Source organism: Rhipicephalus sanguineus, chromosome 6 (genome assembly GCF_013339695.2).
Source record: "Rhipicephalus sanguineus isolate Rsan-2018 chromosome 6, BIME_Rsan_1.4, whole genome shotgun sequence".
Taxonomy (NCBI): domain Eukaryota; kingdom Metazoa; phylum Arthropoda; class Arachnida; order Ixodida; family Ixodidae; genus Rhipicephalus; species Rhipicephalus sanguineus.
In genome coordinates, this window is record NC_051181.1 from 143,189,816 (window position 1) to 143,209,843 (window position 20,028).

General features: G+C 50.8%; 1 protein-coding gene across 1 annotated transcript in view; it reads right to left on the minus strand.

Annotated features, from left to right (window-relative positions):
• Positions 1-12,822: 12,822 nt before the first annotated feature.
• LOC119396604 (SEC14-like protein 4) overlaps positions 12,823-20,028 on the minus strand; it is a 44,482-nt gene continuing 37,276 nt past the window's right edge. Inside the window, exons 10-12 of the mRNA XM_037663888.1 lie at positions 19,726-19,832; positions 19,037-19,316; positions 12,823-12,978 (exon numbers count right to left, since the gene is read on the minus strand). Coding sequence (XP_037519816.1) covers positions 12,887-12,978; positions 19,037-19,316; positions 19,726-19,832 — 479 coding nt within the window. The 3' untranslated portion in view covers positions 12,823-12,886. The remainder of the gene's footprint in view (positions 12,979-19,036; positions 19,317-19,725; positions 19,833-20,028) is intronic.

Consider the following 20,028-nt stretch of genomic DNA (forward strand, 5'->3'; position numbering starts at 1 on the left):
ACTTCATCGCCTTCGATGCTTGGTTCTCGGACATCGCTCGCAGCCTCTTCCCACAACACTACGGTTCCGTAGCTTCACCTTCCAATCCATGTGCCGGGCTCTCAGCGTCCCCCATTTTCTGGTTGTCCAAGTACTCCTTGTAGCCGCCTTCTTCCTCCGGTTCTCCTTTCATGGCCTTTTCGAAAAGTTTTGCGCATTCTTCGGGCTCGCCAGTGCAGTAACCGGTCTGTGTCTACTCTGAAAAGAAGACGTTCGTAGACGGCGGGGAAACGCAATAACGTTTATTAGTGAGAACTTGAACGACGTTAGGGCGGCAAAACAACTCTGAAACAACTTCCCAAAACACTTCCACGAAGCACTTTCGCACCGGTGCCGCTAACCCTGACCCCGGCGGACCGCACGCCACGCACACGCGCACACAACACGGCCGTTTGCCGGCAACTCCCCCCGGGCCGCTCGCTGGGCTGGCTTATAAACCCTTCGCACATGCATGCACATGCGCAGTGGCGCTCGTCGCTGCTTCCTATCACCGCTGCTGAAGGTGAGGGCGAGGGTTATTATCCGAGGTCCCCACAAGCGTCGCAGACACATGTGACGAAAAGCAACTGTGGAAACGTTGAACGACAGCTGTCATCATAAGGCAGGTCATCTTTGCATCTAAAATATTGCCACGTGAGTTTCTTATCACTTTTGCTGTATTCGCTTTTCGCCCACAAAGACTGTCAGCAACGCTCAGCGCAAATTGCGCCTCATTGTTCGAGAAGCTTCGCTTCTCGAACAGTATAAATGCCGACGCGCTTCGCCGCTTGTCAGTTGATCGACGGCCGACGCTCTGTTCGCCGCTATTAGTGCATACCATGTGTATGGCTGTAAATTAACTTTCCGTTTCTCGGCCTCAAGTTAGGCCAAATACAGAGTTTCATCTTGGACACGTCCCCTGCGGTCTTCGTCGACATCACGACTACGTGACATCTGGTGGAGGTGCTCTTTCTTTCATATACCGGACGCCCCCGTCAAGCCGTGAACCCAGCCCAAGTCGCGAGGAAGACATCGACGGCAACCCTGAGCAGCGAGCAAGCCGAAGACAACAAGGTCTACGGCCAGAGTACGGGCTTTAACCTGAAAATGCCTGGCGCACCAAGACCCCGACCTCGACCGCGGCGACGATGACAGCCCCTGTGCCGTCTGCGCCTATCCTGTTCCGGCAACCCAAGGAGCCGCACACCTTCCGCGGTTCAGCACTTGAAGACCCGGAAAGCTGGCTCGAAGCGTACGACCGAGTCGCCGTTTTCAATGCGTGGACCAGCGAATACAAGCTTCGACATGTGTACTTCGCCATGTAAGACGCCGCTTGCACCTGGTTCGAGAACCAAGAGTGAACCCTCACAACGTGGGACACATTTCGCACCAGGTTCCTCGCTACATTCACGAGGGTCATCCGCAAGGAGAGGGCCGAAGCGCTGCTTGAAACCCGTTCGCAGCTACCAAACGAAAATGTGGCGCTCTTCACAGAAGAGATGACCAGACTCTTCCGCCACGCCGACACTGAAATGGCGGAAGACAAGAAAGGTCGCTTCGTCATGCGAGGAGTAAAGCAGGAGCTGTTCGCGGGTCTCATGCGGAACCCACCGAGTACTGTCCAGGAATTTGTCTCCGAAGCGACGACGATTGAAAAGACGCTGGAGATGCGCACCCAACAATTCAATCGCCGCTCGACGCCAGCGTACGCAGAAGTTCAATCACTCTGCTCCGACGACCTGCTTGAAACGATTCGAACGATCGTGCGGGAGGAACTGCGCAAGCTTTCACACCCGCCACAGCCTCAACTGGACTCAATCAACGAAATTCCCGAACCACCGCAGCCCGAACCACCGCAGCCTCAAAGGAATTCCCGACCACCGCAGTCTCATGCGGAGGCCATGACCTACGCTGCTGCAGTCCGCCGTCCCGTGCCCGCTCCACGACAACATCAAGACAGCGCATCGCCACAGTTCGACCGCCAGACGCCGCCGCCGCCACCACCACCGACGCCCTACCGTCCTCCGGTCGCCCAGCGCTATGCCCCGCGCTACACGCCAAGGAAGGCCGACGTTTGGCGCGCCCCTGACAACCGCGCGCTCTGCTGCCATTGCGGGGAGGCCGGCCGCACGTACCGCCGCTGCCAGTACCGACAGATGGGGTTGCGCGAATTCGCCGTCAACGCGCCGCGCCCATAGCCAGGCGAACGGCCTCACGACATCGACGACTACGTCACTGGAACCCCGCTCGCCGTCGCCCGGCCACTGCATGTCACCGCACCGCCGGCAGTACGCTGGCACAAACAGGGGCCGGTCGCCTAGCCTGTATCCGGGAAACTATAGGAGCAGCAACCGATGGAGGTGCGGTTGCTGTACGATGAAATGCCGAAGATACACCGCGGCCACCGACGACGACAACCCGACGAGACCTGCAGAACACGACGCGAAGCAGACGAAGCCCTGCCGCCGAAAGTGTTTTTTTAGTTCTATTTTTCTATGTAGAACATGCAAAAGTGCTGATATTCACCCACCCTGTAACGGCCCACAGGCCAACAGTATGAGTAAACAAAACAAAAAAACCTCGCGGACCGAAGAAGACCTGACGACGCAGCATGGAAGCATCGCAAGAAATTGACGCAGCCGTGATCCGACGCCGCGACCTAACCGCAACGCAAGGTGACGGACTAGCGACTTCGACGTTCTCATCGACGGCCACAACATCACCGCTCTCGTCGACACTTGGGCCGACTATTCCGTCGTCAGTGGCCATTCGCCAACAAGCTGAAGAAAGTAAAGACCGCTTGGAGTGGACCCGAAATCCGGACAGCTGGAGGCCACCTGATAACGCCGATTGGTGTCTGCACGAGGAGAGTCACCATCAATAACCTGACTTATCCTGCGAGCTTTGTAATCCTACAAAACTGCTCCAGGGATTTGGTACTTGGAATGGACTTCCTAAGTGACTACGGCGCCGTCATCGACCTGAAGTCTGAGTCGATAACACTACCCTCAGAGAGAGCGCTACCGCTCCACGGGATGCCAAGGAACCATGCATTTTCCAACGAGTCATGGATACAGTGTTAGCTGGCTTGAAGTGGCAAATTTGCCTTGTTTACTTGGACGACGTCGTTGTGTTTTCCTCAACCTTCGACAAGCATCTGCGGCGCCTTGAGGCTGTAATTCAAGCAATCAAAATCTCTGGACTCACCCTGAAGCCAGAAAAGTGCCGCTTCGCGTACGAGGAGCTCTTGTTCTTGGGCCACGTGATCAGCAAAACTGGAGTGCGCCCAGACCCGCAGAAAACAGCTGACATCGCCGCTTCCCCGCCATCCACCGACAAGAAGGCCGTGCGCCGATTTCTCGGCTTGTGCGCCTATTACAGACGCTTTGTCAAAGACTTTTCAGGGATCGCCGAGCCACTAAAGCAGCTCACGACGACCGACGTTGAATTCAGGTGGCAAACAGCGCAAGTCGAAGCATTTCATGGACCGAAACGACGCCTGCAGACGCCCCCGATACTTGCGCATTTCGACGAATACGCCGATACGTAGATTCACACCGATGCAAGCACCGTGGGATTCGGCGCCTTCCTTGTGCAGCGGAAGGACGGACCGGAAACGATTATCAGTTATGCAAGCCGGTCGCTGTCTAAGGCAGCGGCCAACTATTCCACAACAGAAAAGGAGTGCCTCGCCATCATCTTGGCTACGTCAATGTTTCGCCCCTACCTCTACGGCAGGCCCTTCAAAGTTGTGAGCGGCCTTGTGTTGGCTAGCTAACTTGAAGGACCCTTCAGGTCGCCTCGCACGGTGGAGCCTAAGACTTCAGGAATTCGACATTACCGTCGTGTACAACAGTCCGGAAGGAAACACTCCGACGCCGACTGCTTGTCTCTTGCCCCCGTCGACCTACCACCGCCCGACGACCATGATGATGACAGCTTCTTGGGAACCAGCTTCTTGAGCCGACCCGGAACTGAAGGGTCTAGTGGAATACTTGGAGGGCAGGACCATCGCTGTTCCAGAAGTATTCAGGTGAGGATTGGCATCATTTTCCTTAAAAAACAACGTCCTTGTAAAGAAGAACTTCTCTCCGGCCCGAGCCAGCTACCTTATCGTTGCAACCTTCGGGACTGCGACCAGAAATTCTGCATGCCCTGCACGACCACCCGACGGCTGGACACCTCGGACTTTCCCTTGCCTTGCCGCCGATGTCACTCGCTACGTAAGGACGTGCCGAGACTGTCTGCGACGGAAGACACCGCCCACAAGACCAGCAGGCTTCCTTCAGCCAATCAAGCCTCCTCGGCGACCATTCCAGCAGATCGGGATGGACCTCCTGGACTCGATCCCAACGTCGACTTGCGGAAATTAATGAATCGGCGTGGCTACCGACTACCCCACCCGCTACGCGGAAACAAAAGCCCTGCCCAAAGGCGTGCCGCTGAGGTAGCCAAGTTCTTCGTTGAGAGCATCGTCCTTCGACATGGCGCCCCAGAGGTTCTCATCACCGACAGAGGTACGGCGTTTACGGCTGACCTAACTGAGGCGATCTTGGAATACAGCCACACAAGCCACCGCCGGAGCACCGCGTACTACCCACAGACCAACGGCCTGACCGAGCGTCTAAATAAAACCATCGCCGACATGCTGGTGATGTACGTCGACGTCGAACACAAGATGTGGGACGCCATCCTTCCGTACATGACCTTCGCGTACAACACGGCCGTACAAGAAACGACGCAGATGACGTCATACAAGTTGGTCTACGGACGGAGCCCGGCAACGACGCTCGACGCCATGTTACGAAACGTGACCGACGAGGAAAACATCGACGTGACGACCTGCCTACAGCGCTCCGATGAAGCACGACAGCTCGCCCGCCTACGGATCAAGAACCAGCAGACGACTTACAGCCGCCGCTACAGCCTTCGACGACGCCACATGGAATACCAACCCGGTGACCGTGTATGGGTATGGACTCCAATACGCCGACGGCGACTTAGTGAGAAGCTTCTTCGACGGTACATCGGAGCGTACAGGGTATTTCGACGCCTCGGCGCACTCGACTGCGAGGTTGTCCCTGACGGCATTACGAACCCTCTGCGGCGCCGTGCGCGACCTGAAATCGTCCATGTGGTGCGCCTCAAGCCACATTACGCGCGTTAGTGAATCTGAGGACTGCGCTCTTGCTTTATTATTGTACTTTCTTGGTTGTGCTTATTGCTTATTGTACCATATCTTACTTGTGCTTATTGTTTATTGTACTTTCTTGCTTTATTGTTGCATGCATTTTGGTCTCGAGCGACGCGCTGGCGATTTCGAGCTGCTTTCCGTTCTTCGCGTTACATTCCAATTTCTTCCTATCGCATTCATTGCTTCGCCGTTGCGGCGAAACTGTGGCTTTTTTTTCCTGTCAGGCGAGCGTTGAATATGGTTTGTACATTGTACACCCTTGCTAAAACTAGAAAAATCTCAGTACCTGTGCTGAACATTTGTCGTGTCAGCGCTAGGAAGAACGGTTGCTTGGGCTAGTTTGGTGATTTAGCATCGACATAAATATGCACAGCGCAAAATGAACGAGGAGGGAGAGAGTACACAACACAGCGCCTCTGTTGCGTACTCTCTCCGTCCTCGTTCATTTTGCGCTGTGCAAATATCTCGATATCAACGCTAGACTTTTCTACAGTATGATAATACAGTTAATACCCCATGTCGGATCTAGGGCGTGCCCCCCCTCCCCCAACCAATTTCTGTCTACGCCACTGGCTCAAGATAATGGTGTCTTCAAAGCACGGTGCCTTTCTTGTGTCATCGTTCATTTTCGTTGCCGTACAATTAAGAAAGTGTCGAGCTGTGACACTTGACAGTTCGCGCTCATCTTCTGTTTGTTCGTTTAGCGGCGTCCCTTGAGCTCCAGTGACTTTCGTACGCTCCGTAACATGAGCGCGGGCATCACGGTAAAAGTTAGAAACATTACCATTCCCCTCACCACGAGAAAACCGCGCGAGCAGACAGCGGAAGGGCAAGGTTCTGCCTGCGCAAATATAAGAAGAAGCGAGCGAGCTCGCCGACGACATTTAAATGCGCCCGTCGCGCTTCTAGCGCCATCTCGCTGGTAATGAAGAAACGCTTATTATCGCCTGCCGTCTCCGAGTCCGCACAGCGGTAAAGGGTGTGTATATAACGCTCGCCGTTAGCTACGTGGAGGATCTGCGTTTCGTGGCGTAGTGGATAGCGCCACTCGCTGCGGAGCAAGAGGTCCCTGGTTCGATACCGCGCTTGGGAAGCATTTTTCTGAATTATTTTTCTTTGGGGCTTTTATATATATATATATATATATATATATATATATATATATATATATACATAGTTATACATATACGGTGCATGACGGCGGCGACGGCGACGGCAAAATCCAGCCGAGACTGTCCATATAATTGCTATCGCAATAAAAAGCCGTTCGAGCAAGCTCGCATGGAAACTATAGATGTCATGAATGTTGTTGTGACTTCCTTGTCTTCGTCATTCGTACAGATGACCAAACATCATCATTATGGATGCTCCTCACGAGCTGACGCGTGCTCACGTGGCAGCGCTGGCTCGCCCTCTTCTTTTCTTTTTTTTTCTAGTTCCATTAAAGCGTTTCATCTTGCAAGACGTGTTTTTGGCTCGATGTTAACCGCGCCGCAGTTGGAAGGCTTAGAGGTCCAACACATGGTGCCGAAACCCGGGACCTTTAGACACCGCTGACATCATCGACGCACGGAGCCGCGACAGCTAAGAAGACGCGGCGCCTGCGACCTCGGCGAGATTCCCCGACTGCGTGCGACAGAATGGAACGACAGCTTATACGACGCAACAGCCTGCGGTCTCAACTCGATGTCCTGTTGGCCGAGGCGGAAGGCAACTTTCGAGAGAATCGAGAGGTCACGAAAGCTACTGTAAGTGTACTCCTCGATCGAATCAGCTCCTTTTACGGACAGATAGAGAAAGTTGATGAGGCGATTTTTGAAGAGACGCCAGACGACCTGTTAGACATCGAGACGTTAGACGCTGGAAAATACCGTGACAAGGTTGTTACCCTGACGGCGAACCTACGCGTCAAACTGAATGAATGTCTGTCGCCTCCAACCCCAGGCCCTACTAACGTTATTCGCCCGTACCTTCCGGCAAGAGCAAGCTTCCGCAGCTAAAACTCCTAAAATTTGACGGGAACCGCAGACAGTGGCCGCGATTTTGGACCCAGTTTACATCAGCAGTTCACGACAACAGCGAGCTGAGCACAGCTGACAAGTTCAACTACTTGAGCAGTCTGGTGACCGGAGCAGCCGCCTCAGCTATATCGGGATTGCAAGCTACCGAAGAGTGCTATGCAGACGCCATTGAAATTTTAAAGAAGCGTTTTGGAGATGAACAGATCATCGTTCAAGATCATCTACAAGGTTTGCTGGACCTCAAACCGGTGCCATCATCAGCAGACGTCCATCAGCTGAGGAAACTGTACGACAAAGTACAGGTTCATATTCGAAGCGTCGAGGCGCTCGGCACGAACTCGACAACTTATTGCACCATGCTGCGAGAAATCCTGTTAAGAGTTCTCCCGACTGACAAGGTACTTCGGTTTCACGAGGCGCGCAAGGCATCATCATCAGCTGCAGCTTCTTCGAATACAGAAGATAACGAGCTTCAAATGCTTTTGGAATTCTTCGACCTTCAACTGACTTGTCGGGAAGCTGTGGCCGAACAGGAGATACACAGAAGAAGTCGCACACCAGAGAAAGGAGGATTAAAGCCCAGCTATCCACGAGACGTTTCCACGACAGCTGCTCTACAAAGCTCAGCTAGTAGTCCGCAGAAGTGCCTGTTTTGCCGTTCCGAAAAGCATTCTGCTGAAGTTTGTGATAAAAAGGAGATCAGCCTCTCGCTAAAAAAAGGAGATGCTTACCAAAGCCGGAAGATGCTTCCGTTGTCTAAAGCAGGGCCATTTGGCGAAAGATTGCAGAAGCCGGCTGAAATGTGGAAAGTGTGCGAGAAGGCACGCAACATCCGTTTGCGCATCGGAAGAGATCAGAAGCGACAAGGAGAAGGTGCTATCTGCATCGGTAAATCTAATCTCCAAGCAGCCAAGCTCAGTCGTAATGCTGCAGACTCTGACGGCCACCATATCAGGAACCAAAGCATCTGGTCGCTACCGAGTCCTTTTCGATGGCGGAAGTCAGCGGAGCTTCATTACGGCGAAAGCTTCCCAAAGACTTGGCTGCTAAGTAATAGAAGAGGAGACATTGACCGTAGGCGTGTTCGGTGGTGAAAACGCGCGGAAAACCATGCAGAGGGTGCGAGTATCGATTCTCCCTGCGAAAGAGGAAATTCCGATTTCAATGGGTGCGCTGGTAGTGGACACAATATGCAGTGAATGCATTCCGGTACCAGAAGAAAACGTTTTGAGAGAAATGAACAAGATGCGCTTGGATACGCAAGCTCTCTCTCTCTCTGCAAGGAGTTGAAGACAAACAGATTGTGGTCCTCATTGGTTCAGACTATTATTGGGATCTAGTAACTGGTACCGTGAAGCCTGTGCACGAAAAGCTGAAAGCTGTCGAGACAAGACTGGGATGGACTGTTCAAGGGCCGTTGTCTGCTACAACCAACGTAATACAGAGTGCCAGTGTCGTAGTCCTTCGAGCCACGGTGACAGAGCAAGACATCTCGAAACTTCTGACTCGGTTTTGGGATCTTGAAAGTATCGTGATCAAGGCCGAACACGAAGAAACGAAGGTCGCCGATTCAGTGCTGGAAAACTTCGAGAACAACATCAAGAAGAAAGACAATCGGTACGAAGTCGCGCTACCGTGGAAGGAAAGGGTCGACTTGGCAGAGAACTATGCAGTTGCAACCAAACGTCTGCATAGTTTGATGAAGAAACTTAACAAGGACAGCGAGCTCTTGAAAAGATACGATGAGACTATTAGACTGTACCTCGATGAAGGATCTGCTGAAAGAGTACCGGAAACAGAAGAGCATCCACTTGGACCCCTGTATTATATGCCACATCGAGCTGTAATACGAGAGGACCGATCTACTACGAAGGTACGCATCGTATTCGACGCATCCTCTCACGAATCTGGTTCAAAGTCCTTGAATGATAACCTGGAAGCTGGCCCAAATCTAAATCCTGACGTAGTGACCCTACTGCTTCGTTTCCGACGCTACAAGGTAGCGATGAATACCGATGTCGAGAAGGCGTTCCTACAGATTGGCCTGAGAGAACCAGACAGAGATGCGCTCCGCTTTTTGTGGTTCAAAACTTCCCCACAAGTGAACAGCCCAATGCCGGAAATAGAAGTTTGGAGAAGGACTAGAGTGCCCTTCGGAGCTACTTCAAGTCCTTTCTTACTGACTGCTACATTGAAACACCACTTCAGGTCCGTAGAAACCCTCTATCCTGTGACAGCTCGACGATTGCAAAGCTCCATATATATGGACGATCTTCTGATTGGAGCCGACACCGCTGAAGAAGCTATCCAGATGCACAAAGAAATAATTGAGATCTTCAGGCAAGCTTCCATGAACATTCGCAAGTGGGCCAGCAACGATCCTCTAGTATCTGCCGCCTTCGAACAAGAAATCACTTCACAGGAAAAATCTCTTTGCTCACCTTCTGTACCTCTGAAAGTACTGGGACTTCATTGGAACAAGAAGACGGATACCTTTTCGTTCAAGCCCCAGGATATCCTCCAGTTCATACAGGATCATCGGATTACAAAACGCTTTGTGCTTCAGGCTGTTGCAAGGATCTACGACCCTTTGGGGTTTCTTTCACCTTTCTTAGTACGGGCGAAAATCTTCTTACAAGATCTCTGGAAGGAAAACCTCGACTGGGATGAGACATTGCCACCCAAATTGTCTGCTGTCTGGCTGAAATGGAGCAAGGGGGTAACCATGCTTAGTGACCTCAGTATTCCAAGGTTCCTAGCAGCCGGCGGAGAAGGCCCGTACCAAAAGGCAGCACTCCACATCTTTTCTGATGCAAGCGAGTCGGCATACGGAGCTGCAGCCTACCTTCGTACGGCCGACTACAGTGGCACCGTCCGGACTATGCTACTGATGGCAAAGACCAGAGTTGCGCCGTTAAAGACGGTCACTCTAGCGAGGCTGGAATTGATGGCAGCATTGCTTGCAGCCCGAATGTACGCCTACGTCGTGAAGAATTGCGACCTTGGTATTGGTGAAGCAACTTTTTGGTCCGATTCCCAGATTGCACTTTGCTGGATTAACAAGGATCCCGTTACCTGGAAGGAGTTTGTGCGGAACCGGACGCAAGAAATCAGAACTTTGACTGAGTATACCAGATGGCGATTTTGTCCTGGAAAAGAAAACCCCGCCGATTTGCTCACTCGAGGCTTGTCTGCACTCAAACTGAGCCAGTCGCAGTTGTGGTGGTTTGGACCTAGATGGCTTGCAATGTCTGATACGTGCTGGCCCGTGTACGGGGGAAGGATTGACATCGAAAACGGAAAGCTCGAGGCAGCTGAGACAGAACTAAGGGTCAGTACTCATGCTGTTAATACGAGACCATTGCTGCCATCGCTGATTGAAATTGAACGATTCAGCAGCCTCACCAAACTTTTAAGAGTAACGGCATGGGTCTTCCGCTATGCCAAAAGGTTGAAGAAGGAAAATGATAAGTCTGAGGAGCTGTCTGCTGAGGAAATTAAGCAAGCGGAGTGCTATTTGCTTCGAGAGGAACAGAGATCTCACTTTGGTAAAGAAGCAGACTGTGTCGCGAGCAAGAAACCACTCCCTTTACAAAGTCCACTTGGACATTTTAGACTGTTCATAGACGAAAACGGGCTTCTTCGGATACAAGGAAAAGCTTCCAGGGCTGACGACTCGTACAGTTCTCGCCATCCCATCCTCCTACCAAAAGACTCACACCTCAGTAAGCTGATGATCAATCATGCTCACGCAAAGGTCTTCCACGGGGGAGTTCGAGACACTCTGACTCAAGTTCGAGAACGATTTTGGATTCTTCAAGCACGACAGTCTGTGAAGAAAACGATAAGACGGTGTGTCATCTGCCAACGCCTACAGAGTAAACCTGTTGAGCAGTCTTCACCTTGTATGCCTCAGGATCGTGCTACTCAAGCCCCTCCGTTCCTCGTGAGTGGAGTTGACTTTGTGGGGCCACTACACATCAAAGGGCATCCCCACGAGCGCTCCTACATCGCTCTTTTTACGTGCGCGGTGACAAGAGCTGTTCACTTGGAACTGGTTGAAGACTTGACCACAGTGAATTTTCTTTGCGCCCTGCGGAGATTCGTATCACGGCGGGGCCTCTGTCACACTATCTACAGCGACAACGCGCGAACATTCGTCAAAGCGTCCAAGGACCTACAGAAGCTTTGGCGAACGATAAGACACCCCGACGTACTCGCCTTCTTTTCCTCCTCGAAGATCCAATGGAAATTCATTTGCCCGAGCGCTCCTTGGTGGGGCGGGTTCTACGAGAGACTCGTTCGTTCTGTAAAAACCTGCTTGAAGAAGATGCTTGGGCGACGGCTTGTCAGTCGGACAGAGCTAGTTACTCTACTAACAGAAGTGGAGGCCGTGGTGAATTCTCGACCTTTGACTTACGTGTTCAACGACGTAGATGAACCGTACCCCCCATCTGCAGCAGATTTTCTCGTTGGAAGGAGACTGACAACGCTACCACATTACGAACTGAAAATCAACACCGAGTCTACCAACGATCCACTGAAGAAACTTTGGAGCAAGCGAGAAGATGATTTGCAAGCATTTTGGTCTCGTTGGTTAAAGAGTACCTTAATTAACTCAGGAACTTTACATCCAATCAAGCCAAAAGAAATGACTCTTTGAAGAAAGGCAACGTAGTTCTACTCGGGGATAAACAGCTTCCAAGGCAACTGTGGAGTTTGGCCCGCATAGAGGAACTGATCAGCGGACGCGACAGCATTGTCAGGACCTGCTCTTTATGCTTGCCCGACGGCTCTGTTGTGAAGCGGCCCGTACAGCTACTTTACCCGTTGGAAGCCAACTAACGTCATCTGTCGGCGCGGGAGACTGTTGTGACTTCCTTGTCTTCGTCATTCGTCTACAGATGACCAAACATCATCATTATGGATGCTCCTCACGAGCTGACGCGTGCTCACGTGGCAGCGCTGGCTCGCCCTCTTCTTTTCTTTTTTTTTCTAGTTCCATTAAAGCGTTTCATCTTGCAAGACGTGTTTTTGGCTCGATGTTAACCGCGCCGCAGTTGGAAGGCTTAGAGGTCCAACAAATGTCATGTGCGTCATGTACCAAATTGCATGACTGGCACCATTGAAAAAATGTAGTGTGCTCGTTTCCTTAGCAAGGATACCACAGTACAACATAATGATGTGACATTACGTGCATACTGTTGAGTCATGACATGTACCGTGTATACTCCCACATAACCAACACTATAGTTGGCCAAATGACGGCTAGTGTTGTGTAAGTTGTTCAAAAAGTGCATGCATCCATGACAAACATGCAATAGTCAATACGACGTTATGACGTGAGGACGCCATAGCGGCTCAGTCGCGCGTTATGCTTATCAATACCGCGATAGAGTTCAAATTTAAATGTGGAACAAGGGCTCGTAGGGTGTCACTGCAAGGAGCTTCAGGGGTGGTCTTCGCATAGCAAGTCAGCGTTTTCAGTAAAATGAAGCGTGATTTTTTTCGTATTATGCAGTGAGAGGCCGAATAAGGTCAATTCTTCCTGTATATTGAAATTATGAAAAAATCGAGGCAACACACGGGGCCGTTCTGACAATGTTCTTTATTCATACAAAGTCGCACGTGCAATGTTTTTTGTTATGTCCCATCAGGATATCTCCTCCGGTGGTATGACGTTCACTACGTAAGCCAAAGTCTTGCCGTTCAGCCAGCTGTAAGTGTTGTCGAACTCGAGGACGTCTGCGAGGAATATAAGAGGGAAATAATATCAATGAACTGTGGATTAAGCGCGCTATTTGAGCTGTACGTGTTATAATTTTGTTAGAGAGATTTTGTGCTGCAGCATTCGGCGTATCGCTGTAGACCGCTGATGTACAAGGTTACCGTTTACAACAGTTGATTCCGTCCTCGCGCCAAAGTTGCGCCAAATTGCTCGCGTTAAAAAAACGCCTTAGCCTGTATTGAACATGACGCATTAATTTTCTAAAAAAAGCATACGTGCCAAACAACTGCGCTCGAAGGTAATCTTAAAATGTCTACGTGGTATCTACTGCGCCAAGTGTATGAGTGTACGCGAAAAAACCCAAGGACTAGGCAATACATCACACATTGCTGGTCTGAAAAGCGCCCATAAAACGTAATGTGTACAGCTTGAAATAAAGAAAACAACTACGAGCGTTTCTGTATGTAAAAGAGTGACAGCAACAAGCGACTGATCAAGATATACATAGCTCCAGTTCCGTTGAAACGTTCACGTCATGCACGCCCTTCAGTTGAACATTTATTTGACTAAGCTAAAGTTTATGACTCTCAATTGATGGTGTTTTTTTTTGTTTAAATAAAGAGCTAAATGTGCGTGCCAGTGGCTCCTTGGAATAGGGGCGCGACCACGCGGCGTTGCCTTGTTTTAGAAGCCACAGTGTCTTCTGCAAATAAAATTTTGTTCTTTTTGTATACGTCCTCATAAACACGGGAACCAGAACAACCCTGGTCGGTTTGTTTCCTTCTGTGTCCTCGTATTTTTCGCGCTGTTTCGAATCCATGAAGCCTTGCCAACAAGCTGAGACCTATACCTTTTTAAAGCGCACTCTTGTCATTTGAAAGCTTTCGGAGATAAATAAATTCGAGTGAACGGCAAGCAATTGTTCTTTTTTGTAGTTATTTGCTGACTGGTCTTTGTGTGGTTCTCAAAGGGCCCCTCACCAGCCTCTGAAAATACCGAAAACAAGCGCAATAATCTCTCCCGGCGTTTCTCGTCTTACTGGCGCACTTCGTGGCGCAGAACAGTGATTCCCGTGACGTCTATATAGTACATACTCTCGAGTGGTCCATGTACGCGAAATATCAGATGTGAATTGCCTCCTGCACGGCTTTGCCATGTCGCCGCCCATCCGTTCTTCTTCGCCTGGCATGACTATATAGGCTCCGTGCAGACGTAACTCCGCTGCCCGAGCGAAGGCGTCCCTAGCGGCAAGAAGCGCAGATTTGGCGGGATGCTCTCACGCGCTCGCAATGGGGTGAAAGCGAGGAACGATGCCTTTTACGATGGCTATACTTCTCGTGCTTTTCGCGCTTGGCCAGTGACCAGAGCGACGGTCTGTCTGCGTTATCAACGTGATCAGTCAGCCGCAGGTGGTGGACGATAAGAATAAATAGCATAAAACATCGCTCCGCGGTTGCACCCCTGCTCGCTCCACGCTATCGCTCTGACGGCGCGAGGTATTTTCGCGAGAAGTTCGTTTTCTGTCGGTTGCGCTGTTCGTACGAATGCCGAACTCCGGGAATAATTGCTGCGTTGTTGTGTGCAATAACAACTACAGGAATTCTCCGGGCACGCGTTTTTTACCGGTTTCCATTTAGAGAATATGAACTGAATCGGCAAGAACGGCGGATCGCACTCGTTCGACGACAAAAGTGAGTTTTGTGAATACATGGATTTTTTTTTCTTTGCGAGTTAAAATTTATGGATGCTACATTGCACTACAGCAACGATGGGTGTAATTGAACACCCGGGCCGTACAGCAGAATTGCAGCAGGCACTTTGTAGGAAATGCCAAGTCAAACGGAGAGGCGCGCCTAGCATACAATCCATCGATATTTCCTGAGCGCTACAGGTTCACCCAGATGGAAAGCGTTTTTTTTTCATTCAGTGGCCGTGACAGTGAAATTGCTGGCAACGCCAGTTTCTAGCTGCCGCTGAGTTCGCTGCCGCGTTAGCCCGAGGGTGATAAGCTGTGATTGTTTAGTGAGCGAGGCGGCCCGCGTTACACGTGCGCAGTTTCGCTCAACATGCTCGTCACCTCTGTTGTCTTCCCCCAGCTCATGCATTTCATGTTGCCGCGTTAGCCTGAGGATACACGACGTCTGGCGAAAAGAAGCACACGCGCTAACGCTACGTTCTCTGACAGCTGCTAACAATTTGACGTCTTTTGGAAGCTAACGCGAAAGAAAACGCCCCAAGCGAAGCACTAAAGCACGGCGCAGTGGCTTGGCGCCGCCTGCGTCGTCTGCTCCCTTATCCCGCCAAATCTGCTGCTGTGGCCGCTTTGGCGCTGGAGGCAGCGCGCGACTGTGGCGGCTCCTAACGTATGCATGGTGCCCACATCGTGCGCGATCAACTGATTTCACTTCCCTATCTGTGTTTCCGATTGTGCAAACGGAGATAACAGCGTGTAGCCGACAAGCGCGAAATTTTGGTAGGCTCAACGCTTAGTGCTGACATGGTACACGTGCTTTTAAGAAATAAGTGGCGAGGGGGAGGTATGGCCTGTAGGAAGGGTAGCGAAGGCGAGGAGGAAACCACTCCCACGTCTTTGAACGCGAATTGGTGAGGGGGGTCTTTAAATCGGTCGCAGCGCAGGTAACCGGGTGACGGCTGACTTCATGCGTCCGTCGAGCTTGCCTCCGCTCAACCTTGCCGCTCGCTTAGCGATATCACAAGTCCGCGTCGTGCTCGGTCATCTGCTTCGATTGCTGTGCCATGTATATGAAGATGGGAAAGATAAGACAAGGAGGCTTTGCGAGGAGTGCAAGGAACAGAAGACGCAGGAAATCATCCAGGCGTTAGTTGAAGATGGTTCAATCGGGGCGTCACATGTCTTGTGCGGCTTTAGGGTGTTCTGGCACCGGGGCTTCCAGTTCTGCGAAGTCTTTTTGGGGTTCCCAAAGACGACGGGTAAGCTCAAGTATTTTCCTCTGTTTTCTGCGGAGGTTTTAGATTTTGCATAAGCCGGCCAATTCTGTGCAATCCTGAGTGAATTGGCACAAGCCTTCAGTGTCGTTTGTGACTGTACGTATACTATTTGTGTGTATATATGATGATTGTATATAACATAGTCATCACCCGACACCTGGAGTAGCAAGCCAGGCAACAAACCAGGCTAACCTCTCCGGGATTTTCATTAAAGGTTACTATATATATCTCTCTCTAGACCCGTTCATCACGAATGCAGCCGATCTTCTGCCGGCAGTCGGTGGCATACTTGCAATGAGCGTCTTGAGTGCGCAATGAGTTGTTCTCTGGGCATTGTGTTCTTACCAGGCACGTCTACTACACTTAGCTTATGGTACGACGTGACGTCGGCACTCACGTTAGGTCCCAAACATCAGTTTTATTTTAACTAAGGGCACGCTAAGGTGCGATGATGTGCATATCGCAAGTAGCGGTCGCTGGCTTATACCTCCGGGGTCGAGCAATGCTTGACTACAGCTTACTGACTAATAGGAGTATGCATACGCAATGTTTCTTACATTGTTATAAAACAGGATGGCAAACACTGCAACCACATTTGTCGTTGCCCTCCCTAACATGAGGTCTGCAGAGGCAGGGGCGTAGCCAGGGGGGGGAGGGGGGTTCGACCCCCCCCCAGATTTTTCAGTTTTGCTTGCGTATATATACACGCGCACATACAAACGCACGCACGAACATACATAAAGTATGATTGAACCCCCCCCCCCTCCCCCCGAAAAAAATTTCTGGCTACGCCCCTGTGCAGAGGGTCTTTTTCCGAAGCAGTTTGAAGCACCAGTGTGGCTCTGGGTAAAACACTTCACTGCCACGCACAATGCGTGGGTTCGATCCCAGCTCGAACCGCGATTTTTATTTTTTGCGTCAATCCGGATTTTTCTCTCACCGACAACGCCGCCGACGCGTGATTTTCTGTGGTACCTGATCCATAACGCTGTTGCTTTAAGATTTCCATAGTAATTTCTCGCCGTTTCTGAACTGACGTAGACCGTGAATCGCGTACAGCGCTAACCCACATTGCATGGAAAGTGGTATACGGGTAGTGCCGCGCGTGATTGAGGGAAATGTTTTTATGGCGTGCGTGACAGGCATGTCACGTTATTCAAGTCGTGACCTGTTAATCGCGCTCGTCATACACTGCGTCCTCCTATGTAAGTTTTAGTACATACCAATTTAAGGAGACGATTGCAATAGTGCGTAGCCGTAGGTGGCTAGAGAGATAGAAACGGTGAAAGCGCCTTTGGCTGGCCAATAAATGCTTCGCATTTAAAATTGGACGAAGCTTAGGCTTTACATTCAAGAGTGAAACGCGGTAGCGTCTCTGGCCCCGTTCGCATCGTCTTCTCTTTCGGTTGGCATGATTCGCTTTTCGGAGTGCACCTCAACCGTGCCTTGAGGAAGGGAATCTCTGTGCGCGTGACATTTGCCGTTTGCAAACTATCCTATAGACACCTACTGCAAGTACTATAGTTGCGAAGTACCCGCTATTCTATATTTCACCGTTTTGGGAAGCAGCGGATAACAAACTACGCGTCTGAAAGGCAATACGCGTACCTACGCAGCTGCACACTTCGTTTATGTTGTGGCTGTGGCTACTGCTGCTGCTGCTGCTGATGATGATGATGATGACGATTAATAATGGCTGATCCCTATGTGTAAAGGGTGGGCAGCGTTGTAGGACTCATTCGCTACGCGATCACATGACGTGACGCCTGGGGAAATTATACGCTTCTGCCGCGCAAGATTACATCCGTTAAGCCCCGTTCACACGGGAGAACTCCCGGTTTCTCGACAAATCGCGCGGCCAGAAAAATCCCTCGTCGCGCTGATCAGTCAGAGACCGATTTTGGTCGCCGGGTGGAAGGCATCGCCTGTCGCAAGCCAATCAGAATGCGAGCTTACGAAAGACCGGAGGTGAACGTGTGTAGAGCCGCGGACGGCGTGGAAGTGGAAGGCTGCCAGCGTGGCAATGGCCGTGATGCAAAACAGTAGCACTGATATGAATTACGGCGTTCCAGTATGACAGTGGAACATACAACCACGACTGGACAAGAGGGGAGAGGCCACGCGCGCGCGTTCGTGCGTCTCCTTTCTTCTCCGACCATGACAGAGCGCGTATCGGGAGAGTTGGCGGGCGCAACGAGCATATCGTCACTCGTCCGAGAGCTGCAATATGAACACGACAGCTTTGTCGCCGATGCAATCGCGCCATGCTCGTGCGACAGAGAAGTTCCCGGTGTCAACGGGGCTGTATAAGTTAACGTGACTACTTGACGGACAGGACACTATGTAGGGTTTTTATCCGAAGCATTTTGAAGCACCTCATTTTCATGACGCTGCATGCACGATATGTGCGCATCGATAGCTTGAATGAGCTCGCGAAAACAACGCAAACGACGTGTGCGGTTGACAATAGCAGGTATTATCACGTGTTAAACATGTAAAATCACGACACGGTATAGGAGTTAACATGGCCTTTGTAGCATGCATGAAGTGTTAACTGCGTTCAGGCGTTTTAGAAAACAAGCGAGCGTCTCTCATAATCATATCGTGGTTTTGGTACGTTAAACCTCAGATAGTAGTAGAAAACAAGCAAATAGGTTGACTCAGGCATAGAGTTTCCTAACAAAACACTAGAGGGAAATCTGGCGCTAGTGTCCATGGGAGCTGCACCGCATGGCGCTTCAGCCAGCATGGGAATGGTGGGTAGTTCATGGATTTGTCTAAGATTCGTTTTTTCGGCTTCATTTAGCACCGTGTGGCCTACAGCCGCTTTGTCGCAAGACGAAGTTCATGCAGCAAACGTTCAGCAGTTCCAGTTCGCCACCTTGACTTTTTTCGGCTCACCAATTCAAATAGGCTAACGAAGTTCACAGTGACCCATTCTTCTATCCGAAACAGAAGCCAAAACACAACAATAAATAAAGCCACAGACATGAAGATTAGGCAAATCCATGTACTATCCATCATTCCGATAGTGGCTGACGGGTCGCCGTGCCAGAGTTCCTCCTAGTGAATATTGTAGGAAACTCTATAGACTCGGGTACTTACATGTTCCAGGTGCATCACAGTGCCAACTTCCCTCCTGCGGGGTGTGGCTGCAAGCTCTAAGGCGTTGTACGGGAACCAGGGATCTTCCGCTGAGCATGCGCAGGCCGAAGGCCACGTCACCGGCGCTCGTCTGGAAGCGCCAGTTGATTAGTGCACCCGGAACAAGCACATTGATCGGAAGCTCCCAGCGTTCCCGGCGACCGATCGTCTGCTGCCGGGCGTCCTTCTCGTCGAAAACGGAGCACGACTCAGCCTCTTCGAACCGACCTCCGTAATTCACCTACGGGAAAGTTCAAAAGCGTTATATGCTGGCTTGTTCGCTCGCACGTGCATACCACTTGTTCATCATTAACTTAAAGTATATAGGCTGTTGAATGGATAATAAGCAGGTCTAACAGTTGAGCGAGTTGGTACGGATATGTTATTAAGAAAACGGAAAGACGAAAAGACTTCTGCCACATGAACACTAGCGCCGCAAGTCCACAAGCGGCGCTTGTGTTCGTGTGGTAGTTTATGTGGTAGAAGTCTTTCTGTATTTCTTTCTCGTATTTTAATTTGTATAGACGTATAATAATCGCAATAATCGTATATAATAATCTTATTGACAACCGAATGATTATTTGTCGGTGCTGCCAGCACTAATTGCGCAGTATCGTTGACGGCACAAATACTTCGCTACCGTAACCAACCTTGTGCCTGCATCGCGGGTCGCCGTCGGGTCCCACCATGTCCCCACCCCAGCAGGCTGGGAGGGAGTCCGCATCAGCGATCTCCAGAAGACGCTCTTTCCAACCATCTGTCACAAGGAATAGATTCGTTGTCGTTACGTTACCAATGCAGGTGGGACCGTAGTTGCGTCCCGTAGGAGTCAGACAACTGAAGTTATTATTTATTCGGGGAAAGCCCCTGGAGGAGGAGAAGGAGCGTTGCTGTATGGTGGTAATAGTTTTGCAAGGACTGCCACTCGAGCACCCCTTTTTTGATGCTGTAGA